The sequence below is a fragment of the Chinchilla lanigera genome, unplaced genomic scaffold (genome assembly GCF_000276665.1).
Source record: "Chinchilla lanigera isolate Chin_1 unplaced genomic scaffold, ChiLan1.0 scaffold00121, whole genome shotgun sequence".
NCBI lineage: Eukaryota > Metazoa > Chordata > Mammalia > Rodentia > Chinchillidae > Chinchilla > Chinchilla lanigera.
The window spans coordinates 582,602-594,499 of NW_004955522.1; the positions used below are offsets into that span (position 1 = coordinate 582,602).

Genomic DNA, 11,898 nt, shown 5'->3' on the forward strand with positions numbered 1-11,898 from the left:
AAATAATCACATGCATATATAAATTCTACATATAAAAGTAAATACTAAATATGTGCATATGTAATTTCATCCATTTTCTGGTAGGTAGCATGCACAAACATTTTTTTCTTTCTTTTTTTTTTTTTTTGGTGGTTCTGGGGGGTCAAACCCAGGACCTTGTACATATAAAGCAAGAACTCTACCATTGAACCACATCCCCAGCCCACAAACCTTTCTTCTTTGCACACATCTTTTTTTTTTTTTTTTTTGTCTTTTTGAGGCAGGGTCTCACTATGCAGTTCAGGCTGGCCTTGAGCTCACTTTGTAGCCCAGGCTGGTCTCAAACTTGCAAGGATCCTCCTGCCTCCGCCTCCCGAGTGCTGGGATTACAGGCGTGCGCCACCATGCCCGGCTGCACACATATCTTGATATAAAAGTATATGGCTTTTATGTCCTCAAACATTTACTAAGTATTCATAGTACACATATCACTGAAGGACAAGAGGCTGGAGCTGTACCGGGAAGGATATATCTGGGTTCTCCTGGTCACAAACAAAACATTAAGCAGCTGCTACACTGTCCCTGGCATTCAGGTGAAACATGACTAAGCCATGGCCTTGGCCTGCTTGGAGCTTGCAGTCTAGTGAAGAACCAACTGCATTCCCAGGTGAAGGAAGAATCAGAGGAATGAATGAAGAGAGAGAGAGGGAGAGTTAGAGAGAGAAATTATTACACTGGAGTGATGATGGATGGAATTTACCAGGATGCTTTCTGCTGAGAGTGACCTTACAATGCAGGGCTTTCCCACAGCATTTAATTTATAACCTAAGTTAAAGAATAATGGGAGATGTGGTGGTATATTAGGCCATTTGTTTTAAAACTTCTGGCCTAATTTATCTTGTGCTCTGCTTACCGAAGTCTAATGCAGGTGTATTTAATCCCCATGGACTCAGATCCTTGATGTATTTATGTAACAACTTTAAACCTATGTTATATATTACTTATTTGCCTTATTTATATCAATCTTTTCTTGTATTTACGTCAACACATCCCACGTTTAAGGCTGTTGCTTTTTAAAATCCATTCATTCTCAAGTTGCATGTTTTAAGTTTTGCAGCTCCAAAAACAAAAGTGATTTGAAGAGTATTTATGTTCTCAATGACTCCATTAATTCATCATTTGTATCATCACACCTCTAAAACTATTAGCATTGTTAGCAAGAACACTTACGCTAATTTCCCAGAAGCAATATATCTGATTGAAATCTGTGTATAACTCTCTAGTTTCTAAAACGTTTATTATCTTTAAAATAAATAAATGTTTAAAATTAAACATCACAAATCTTCTAAAAGACACTGAATAAGTGCTTTAACAAATATCAGGAATCATTCACCTGCTGGATACCCGTTGGTTGGCGTGCATTTATGATTTGCTTCTGTTTTGAGCCTCTCTGGAAAAAGGTACTTATTCTTCTTAAGCCACTGAAGAACTTCTACGTAAACTCCAGTGTCTACCTTGCTATACCCACTTATTGTAGTTGTTGTAAGTGTGTACCTAATCCAAGGCATGACTCACACCTCATTCTTCTGGGCCTTGATAGCAACTAGTGCTTCAAGAGTGTGGACCTTGAAGAGAGTCAGAAGTATTGGCTTCTGCATAGATTTCCTGACTTGACTATAAAGTCTTGAAGAGGCATGGCTGACTTATATTCATCTCTATAGTCCCAGAGTCTCCTGTACCCAACATCTAGTACTCAAAAGATCACCGAGGAACTGGATTTGCTTTAAATGCCCGTTTCCTCTACACAGGCTTGTCTTGCGGGTAGTGTGCCAAAACCAGAGATCAGCAAACCTGCAAACGTCATCATTTACAGGAGCTCTACCGTAGTCCTTCAAATGCACTCCCCAAATCTGGACCATTTACTGGTACTTCCAGGGCAACTTGCCCTCAAGATTTTACTGGGAAAGGGAGGAAGCTAGAAAGTAATAAATGACAGTGCTTAAGTGGAGGGAGAAGCCCTCGATCCTTCAACAGCAATGCCACTGTGAGTGGCGGGATCTATGGGCATGGCAGAGGCTCTAGGACAGCTTCTGTGAGCTGAATAGCAGAGGATTTCATCTGGAGGGACAATCATTTCATTGCTACTTATGGGCACACCTGCTTCCTGAGGTTCTTACATAAAATGTCAAGTTTAAGAGGCATAAGGTATTCCATGAAGCCTATTAGCTGAGTGAAACAGAGATATGTTGACTCAAATCTCCATCTTACAAAACAAGGAAAGCAAAGGCAAACAAAATCCTTAAATAATGGAGCTAGCTGGGTTATATCAGTATTCCACGTGCTACGTAATGCTGGCTACTGTAAAGAGAAGGCAGAAAATACATGCAGCCAAGGTGCAGTGTTCGAAGGTCACAATACAAGTAGTCTGGTTGGGTGGGTTCCATGACTCTCAGATTTCCAGAGCTAAAAGCTAACAAGTATGCAGTTTACCATACTCAAGCCACAAATGGTTCCTTCGGCTGCCGGCATAAACTTGGTCTCACACCTGTGGGCCACTTGGTGACACCAAAGTGATTTGCACATGTCCTGAAAGGAAAGAAGGTACTGATGAGGGTGACGCTCCCAGAAAAATGAAAATAGTCAAAGCTTTTATACGTAATATTATATTGTGGGGTCCCTGAAATCAGACACAGTATTCAGAAAGAGGCAAATAGAGTTGGAGAAGCAAGGCAGGAGTCTCTAGCAATGGAGGCACAGGAAGGTTCTATGGCACCTGTACATTCACGGCTGGGGTAGCAACAATTAACTTGGAGAACATGCGGCTTTGACCCAAAGGTCTGGTACCAGTCTAGCAAAATACACCAAGACTGAAATAAAGCAATCTGAACCAAATCCTTATCCTAGAATTAAGGATGTATGTCCCATGGACATGTTATAGAATCCACTGATGCTGCAGTTTCCTCTGTTTTTACTGCATTTTTCTGTTTCCACTGTAAAAAGTGACAAAATTAGCACTTGATTCAATATCTGTTATCAAGTATAAAATGATACAATGCACGTTATAAAATGATTAGTTTGCCTGGCATATGCAGTTCTCCAAAATATTGGTTCGTATCGTCATCATTTTCTTCACCTTTATTACAATGTTTGTTCACTTAGATAATTTAATTCTCATTTTAGACCTATGAGATTAGTTTAATTTTCACAGTAGACTGTGGTAGGCTGAATGATGGTCCCTAAGATGTTCACATCCTAGTCTCTGGGACCTAGGAATATGTGAGGTTACATAGCAAAGAGGAGAATTAATATTAAGGATGAAACTGAATTTGCTAATCAAGTGACTTTGAGATGGACAGTCTGCCCTACATTTTCTAGGTGGGCCCAGCATAACTTCAAGAGTTTTTAAAATGGGAAAGAGGAGACAGGAAAGCATGAGAGAGATGGTAGCCTAATGGGAACTCAGAAGGATGCTGCTGATTCTAAAGATACAGGACTGCGCCATATACCAAGGAATACAGGAAGCTTCTAAAAGCTGGGAAGGGCAAGAAAATAGCTTCTCCTCTACAGGTTCCAAAGGAACACAACCTTGCTGACACCTTGACCTCAGCCATTCAAATGTCTACACCCAGAACTGTAAGGTGATAACTTTGTGTTGTGTTCAGTCACACTAAGCTCATGGGAACATATTACAACACCAATGGAAAACTGAGAATCTAAAGTCACTGAGAATCTAAATTAATCAAACTTATTTAGCTGAGGAAATGGAGCAAGGAACAAATACTTTCAAAGCTGCAAAGTCACGCAGTAGGCAAGACAGCAGTCAGGACCCAAACTGGCCTGGTTCCAGAGTTGAGGTCCTTCACCATTACTCTGGACCTGGATTTGCCATGAATGGATGTTGGAAAGCTCTCTTCTGTCCCAGGCCTCCGTTCCTCATCTGTACAGTAAGGGTACTGAGCCAGGGAACTTCAGCTCAAGGAGCTGCAGTTGCTATACTGCATTATGTCACCAGTGGAATGTGATGAGACATCAGCAAAGACCCATTCTATGTGCCACGTTCTTTTCAGAGGTAGAAATGTAAACCCACACATTTGGGAGAAAATACTGACAACAGAATAGAAGACAACATGACTTTTTGTGGACATTTGAACTAACTCTAGCACTTCAACTAGACACTCAATTCTTCAAGAGTGCCTCTTAATGTTTTATAGAAATAAAGCAAGAACATTAGTAGTAATAGTTCACACATTCAAAAAAACTTTCTGCTGAACTAATAAAACAGGGAAACCAGATGTATGTAGTGATTCTCACATTATAGATGGTAAAATTTTTCCCTCCTAAAGAGAATGGAAGGATATCCACATCAATACTTAGAAACACGACCACCACCAACAGCCCTAGACATGAATGCAAAGGTCATCTCCAAATCTCAAAGCTCACAAGACACAACGAATACATCTTTCCATGAAAGTGCTGGTGACATTGGCAAGAAGGATGAGGCAACCTCTCAGGTCTAGATGCTTCCAGATGAAGTCACCCTGGGGTGCAGAGGGTCTAATTCATATAGAACAGAGAACAGTCCGGGTCCAACTGGAGAATGAAGTGGCCAGTCTTTGGAAGAGTTAAAGCCGTACTTACAAAGGCTTTCTGAATTAGATTTCTATCTTCCTTACAGCCATGGAAAGCTATAACCCATACCCACAGCCTATGTGGCTGCCTCCAAAATGACCCTAGGGCAGACCAAAGAAAGGAGGCTCCACGCCACGGCCAGTGCCAGGCCACAGGACTGAGAGGAAGGGTGATTGGAGAGGGCCAGGGGAATAAAGCAAAGCAAAGCAAAACAAAACAAAACACCAGGATTGCAGAGTAAAACAAGACAGGCTGCATGAACATGTTATTTCTTCTGTGGTGAAGTGCAGAAGTCAAATGTAATTATAGCCAACTACATGCTTTGACGACCAGGAAGCCCTCTGAGAAAGCTCCCTTTCAAAGTAAACACAAAGGAGGGCTTGCACTTTTTTGCTTGTACCCCCTCTTTTTTCTCCAGCACATTCAACCAACTTCTTCTTATCTATAATTACCTGGACATAAGTCATAATTTAAGGACAAAAGAAATAACTATAGAGACCCCAAGGTCTCGTGTTGCCTGGGTTTGATTTGTCTGACCGAGACCACATTTTTAAGGGAAGAGACATGACAACATCCACCCTCCCTCTTGTTTCTCACTGACCATGTCCTCTGGCTTTATTCCGTCGCATGGACAATCCTTCAGATAAGGCCTGCCATGCGAAAAATGTTCATGGTGTCTGAAAATCAAATCTTACAAAGCGCCCAATTTAGTACATTCAAAATGAAACTCCTCATCAACCGCCTAAAGCTTTCTATAGTCAGCTTTCCCTATCTCACTTCAGGCCACCTGCCTCATCCCATCTCTCAGACCCAAAATCCTACAGTCATCTTTACCCTCTCTCTCTTTCATTTTCCATGAGGAAATCTGCCAGTAGATCATGAAATCATATGGACTCTACCTTCAAAATAGCTCTAGAATCTGAACAATTGTCACTACATTCACTGCTACCACCCTGTTCAAAGCCACCTGTGAGCTGGCTTACTGCCACCCCTACCCTCAGCCCAAGCCTACATGCTGTGGTTTCCTCGAATCCTGTTCAATTTATTCTCAACTAAGCACTGTCCAATATGGTAGCCTGTAGCCACATGTGATTTGTTGCTAAATTGGAATTTAGATTACTTACATGTAAATTAAAAATTCATTTCCTCTATCATACTACCTCATGTTCCAAAGAGTGAGATGTGATGAATGGCTACCACCTCAGATGGCAGGGAGCATTGCTAACACTACAGAAAGTTCTATTGCATAGCACTGAGCTACGGAGATCCTTCCACATCAGGTCAGCTAGCTTATGTCACGTTTCTGCTCAAAACCATGCAGTGCAGTCATACTTCACTCAGAGAAAAATCCAAAGTCCTTATTATCCCCTACCAGCCACAAGTCATTAGGTCCCCTTTATCTTTCTCACCTGGAGTCTCCCCAACTCACCCCTGCTCACTCTGCTCTATCCATGCCGGCTTCACACTGCTGTGTAAACACCTCTGGTGTGCGCCAAACATGAGCCTTTGTACCTCCCACCTATCTGAACATCTAATATTGTTTTCTACCTCCTTCAAGTCTTTGCCTATATTTTACCTCCTATGGCCACACTATGAAAGAGGTAATCACCCACCACCCAGTCAGCTCCCAATTTCTCCTTCCTACACTCTACTTTTTTTAACTCTTCCAATTCTATATGTATAATGCCTGCCTCCCTTGAAACATCAGTGCTACCCGGGGAAGGGACTTTGCTTTTTCTCTGATGCATTTCAAGAACCTGGAGTAGTACCCTGCTACAAAGCAGATTGCAATAAATATTTTGCAGTAAATCAACATATGAATGAAAATTACTGACTTTATAATTACAAAGCATCTTCACTGATAATAAAGATCATGAAGCCCTAGAGCAAAGTCTTCAATTAAACTATAGAAGAGAATCTGACAAAATCTGTTAAGAAATTGGGTGCTGATGCAAAGAATTTTACCTAAATTATTGTTCTGCATCCTCATGATGACCCAGTGAGAAAGGTACGAGTGTCTTCCTCAGCACACCCCTAGGAAAGCTGACATTCGAGAGGAGTTAAGCAAACCCCTCAACTGCCTTTAGCAGGTAAGTCTCGGTTGACCTGGATATAAACCCACTTATGTTTAACCTCACTGCCCAAACTTTTAAACTAAACGCTGATTCAAAAGCAACAGTTAACAATTAAAAAGTAACAATCAACAAGGATTGTCACCAGTACCATTTTTGAAATCAAGATTACTGAGGTATAATTTACTACCATAATATGCACCCATTTTAAGCATACGGTTTGAGGAGTTGTTTTTTTTTTTCTGTTACAAAATATGCATACCACTGCAGACACCTCATAATCAAGGCAGAACATTCACCCCCAAATTCCCCTCAGAGGCAGCTGCTGCTCTAATTCCCATCACCATGAATTAGTGATGTATTTTTTAAAAATGTTATATAAATGCAATTATATAGAGTGGCCTTTGTTTTCACCTGGCACTAGAGATTGAAGTCAGGTTGATGGTAATGAAATTTTAAACATTTGCCATAGTTTTGAACCAGACCTTGTAACTACTTGCTCCCACACATGCTCCTGCCATTGCCATCTGCCACCATGTGACACAGGCAGTAGGGCCCTCGGCAGCTGAACTATCACTGGTGCCAAGAGGCCCAGGAACTCCCCAAACTGTGAGCTAAAGAAGCCTCTTCTTTATAAGTAGCCTGCTTCGGGTATTTTGTTATAGCAACAAAACACTGACAAATACAAACATGTTCCTTTTGGAAAGGAACAAAGAACAAGTTTGATGTGCCAGAGACACAGAAAATATGAGACTGGGAGAGGAGAGGGGTAAGGAAAAGTGGGAAGAATAACCAGCCTCAGACCCATTGCCAAGGCAGCTGCTGAGAAAGAAGAGTCAGGTATAGCAGGTACAAGGACACAGAGGACAGAAGGAAGAGACCAAGAGGGATGCCTACTCACTTACGGAGTGATGCAACTATACGGAGAGATTACAGCTCACAGACTGCCCAGCAAAGAACTACTATCCTCTTCTCCTTACAGATGAAGACACTTACACCAAGGGATGTGTGAGTCATTTGCCCAAGCTTCTAGGAAGTGGCAGACTCACATCCTAGATCCAGGTCTACCTAACTCTAAAAGCCAGAGAGGGTATAATGGCTGATGATTGTTGAATTAAGTGGTCCTCAAACTCAAGAAAGCATCAGAATCACTGACAGCTCTTTAAATAAAGACAGAGATTGCAGAACCCTACACCTGAAGTTATCCCTCAGGCCTGGAGTGGACCTGAGCATTCACACTTCCAACAAGTCCCAGGGGATGCTGACATGCTGTATGTGCTGATTGGAGAGGACACTCGAGAATGAGGTTGTTTGATTTTGGTACTTCTCACTACCATCAAACTTGCCTTTTCAGGAAGCATAGAGAAGGGTTAGCGCTACTGCGAGGGGATGGGATGGAACTGGATGGGATGGGATGGGGTGGGGTGGGGTTAGATAAGGAAGGGAGGTGAAGGGGAGAGGAAGGGGAGGGGAAAGACAGGGAAAAGAAGGGCAGGGCGAGGCAGGGCGGGGCGGGGCGGGGCAAGGCAGGGAAGAAGGAAAAGGGCAGACAAACTAAGGAAAAAGAGAGAGAAATAGATAGGACAATGAAGGCTCCAGAGACAAATGTCATTCCCGCCTACAGCTGAAGATGGTCTAAACTGTTTATGCCAAGCAGGACAAATAGGGATTTTATTGTTTTGGAAACCCCTCCTCACTACAGCCTGACAGAAAACTACTATATTTATGATCCTCTGAGGTGTGGTCATGATTCAAGTTATAACTAGAATTAGGACGAACACCAAACACTCAGCTGTGGCCAAAACAAAATCCACATTGAGGACCCACCGGCCACCCCTACCTCCTCCATTTTACCTTATCATTATTTTCAGTAGTTTCTCTCACTCTTAAGCAAATCGCCTATTCCTCCGGACCTTCCTACTTCCCTGCCCTTCATCACATTTCAGTCCTCTTCAAGTTTGGAGTTTTCCTTCCCCGTTGCTTTTTGCTGGGAAGACCCTCAGAGTGAGATACTATCTTTTAAAAGTATGATGCAGTTCCAGAAAAGATCTATGATTTAAGAATGACTCCTCCTTAAGCCCTGTATGCCATCTGACACAGAACAGGCACCCCACAAATGTTTCTTCAATATGTGATCCTGAAGGAATGATAGTAACTTTAGGAACTTCTTTTGTAATTCCACAGAAAATTGTACTCACTATCTCTGCATGCACACGCTCTGTAGTAAATGCATAATATCCGACTGATGATTGGGAAAACCAAGGAGTCCTCCAGAATGAAGTGAATAAGAGACAAAGGTAGGAGATAAATGGCTATCTACTTCTGCCAAAAGCCTCAATGTAACAGGCTAATAGGCACACCTCAGAATTTGCTATTTTTTGCATACACTATGCCAGCATTTGCCGAAGTAAAGTCTGTGTGCCACAGAGGATATGTGAAAAAAAAATTTGTGGATCTGGATAAACACATTTAACAATTACCATTTAAAGTGCATTAAAGTATATAATCCCATACTAAACCTAAATTTTAATATACATTTTCCTTAGGAATGGATGTACTTTGAAAGTGAGTTGATTTGTAGAAAAGCAGTAAGAGAATAAAAATACAGAGATACCACACAACAAGCTAAGGTAGTTAGTTGTAAGTGACTAAAGATGAGGAAAAACTGTATTCACTGAGAGAGAGAAGGAAGCTCACCATCCACATGGATGGTTTGTTTTGTTTAGATTCTATCATTGAAAAGTTTTGGGCAAGTTGAATATCTTCACTGAAATCCAAGTGAAAAGTGGTGATAATTTTGATTTTAAAGATTTTTTGAAGGCTGAGGTCAGGCAAAATAAATCTCTAAGTGGAGCAGAGGCCCACTTAGAAGCTCCTGGGGGACAGTGGATGGTGCGATGGTGGTGGGGAGCAGATGGTGGCGGGCAGTGGGTGTGGTGACGGTGGTTGGTAGGGGTGTTAGGTAAAGGTGATGGTGGGCGGTGGGGGATGGTGGTGTCAGAGGCACTGTTATCATGGCAGTGGTGTTGCTGATAAGTGGTTTTGTTGCTCATAGCAATTAATACTGGTGGTGGTGGTGGTGGGTAGCAGTAAAAAACAACAGATAGGAAAAAGAAGACCAGGAGAAGAAAGGGGAAGAGTACTAGAAATATAGGAGGAAAGAGGCGCTATTAACCTCCATAATGTTCATGGATCCAGGACCTAAGACCTCAATATTGCTCACTGAATACTAGGAATAAACCAATTTAAAAATGATTCTGCTCTTCAGTGATGTTGAGATTATAATGCTGTCAGTGATGCAGTTCTTGACCAGGTAGAACTAAGTTTCTCTCAGTTCTATACCCTGGACTTTTACATGTTCCTATTTCTCTTTTTAATGTTCTCTAACAAAAACCTTATTAAGAATTCTCAAGATATACCTTAAATTTTAATGTTCCACAAAACTTGGCTGTCAGTAATAGTTTTCTTTTAAGAGGCACTTGGTACATTTTGTTTTGTTGTTTTTTTTTGTTTGTTTTTTTTTTTTGGTTTTTCTCCGGTACCGGGAACCGAACTCACGACCTTGCGCTTGCCAGGCAGGCGCTTTTGCCGCTGAGCTAAATCCCCAGCCCCCACTTGGTACATTTTGGGCTGGTGATCATTTTAAGTGTATTACATTAAATGGGAATATGAACAAGAAGAGAACAAAAAGAGTGATTGGCAATAAGTAAAAGGTATTGTTCCCAGATAAAGCCTTCATCTAACAAGAAATTTTCTTCCAAGCATGTAGTAAGTGGTATTTAAACCAGGCATAGTCTGTGGGGGATAATCCTGGATAATTCACTGACAGTAAAATTGCCACTTAATTAGCATGCCAAACAGCTGACATTTTAGATAACCCAGACTTTGACCTTTGCCCTAGGCAAACCAAATGTTTATCGTTCTGGTAGGCACACAGACACACTGCAGAATTTTAATGTAAGTTTGAAATCACAGGCAAACATACCTTCACAAAACCAAGGCTGCATAACTTGGCTTTTGCTCCAAATTGCCACTTGCACTGTGTGTCTGCATCGTAAATCTGCCCTGGCAGTTTGTCGGGATATTTATACTGTCCTGTTTGCTTGGGCTCGTCCACCAGACACCCAGCCTGAGGTGTGCTGCAGGGATAATGCATCTTTGTTAGTTACTCTGCTAATCTGTGATGTTTCCATTTAAAACAATACCCCTCTGCATGCAGCCTTATGAAGAAAAATTGAATTTGGCTAAAGAAATAGGTATCTGTTTAAAATCAAAAGGCACTTTTTTTTCCATAAAGAATGAAGGGCTTTTCAAAGAGCTGGACATTCTATGTATCCTACTGATCTGGCTTGGGATTACAGATGGGAAAAGTAAACATTTAGAAGCTTCCTTTGTCAGTCTTGTTCAACAATCTTCATAAATTTTTACTGAGTGTCTACTATGCGGTAAACATTTGGCTAATTACTAAGGGCACAAAATAACCCAAACAGAGGCAGTACCTATCTTTGTGGAGTTTTCAATCGTGGTATATTTTTTACAGTTGGTGAGGCAGAAGTCAAAGATGTACTTTGCCTCAAATGACTTTCATAAATAAAAGTAAATACAGTTATTGAAAGAATAAGGAGAAAGAATATACTGGGGCATGAGGCAAATTATCAACATACCTACGGTATGTTGGATCAGGGCATGTGGAGAACAAAAATCAGTCTTGATAACATAAATTTTCTTAGCGCCTTCTATCCACTTAAACAATTGAACTACACTACTACAGAAGGTTAAGCGTAGTTGTGTGGTCAGCCAGATGGGAGTCCTATCGACCATGCATCCAAGACCCAATCAATAACTCTCATAAACCTCATTAATGACAATGAGTCCCACAACAGTGGTTATATAAATCCAACAAGAAAATGCAAAATGCTAAAAGCGGTAAAGTAAGCAAAGCTAGCAGCTGCTGCTATTATCATTATTATGCCAAAGCATTTAACTACAACATACTATTAACTGAAATCCACTCTACAGCAAGTTGATCTTGATGTAGGATATTTATTTGTTCCATTCTCACACAAATTACAAAAGATAACTTTCAGCCCCAAATCATGAATTTAAGACATATAAGATCTACCAACAAAGTTTATTATTAACAAAAGGTTTATCCCTTTTGTACTATCCTTTGGGCATCCTTTAATTAGACATCCAGGGGCTGGGGATTTAGCTCAGC

At 41.1% G+C, this 11,898-nt stretch overlaps 1 protein-coding gene across 1 annotated transcript in view; it reads right to left on the reverse strand.

Moving 5' to 3' along the window:
• Adamts18 (ADAM metallopeptidase with thrombospondin type 1 motif, 18) overlaps positions 1-11,898 on the reverse strand; it is a gene marked incomplete in the record, with an annotated part of 136,001 nt that overhangs the window by 51,850 nt on the left and 72,253 nt on the right. The window contains 2 exon segments of the mRNA XM_013507112.1: positions 2,470-2,565; positions 10,666-10,819. Coding sequence (XP_013362566.1) covers positions 2,470-2,565; positions 10,666-10,819 — 250 coding nt within the window.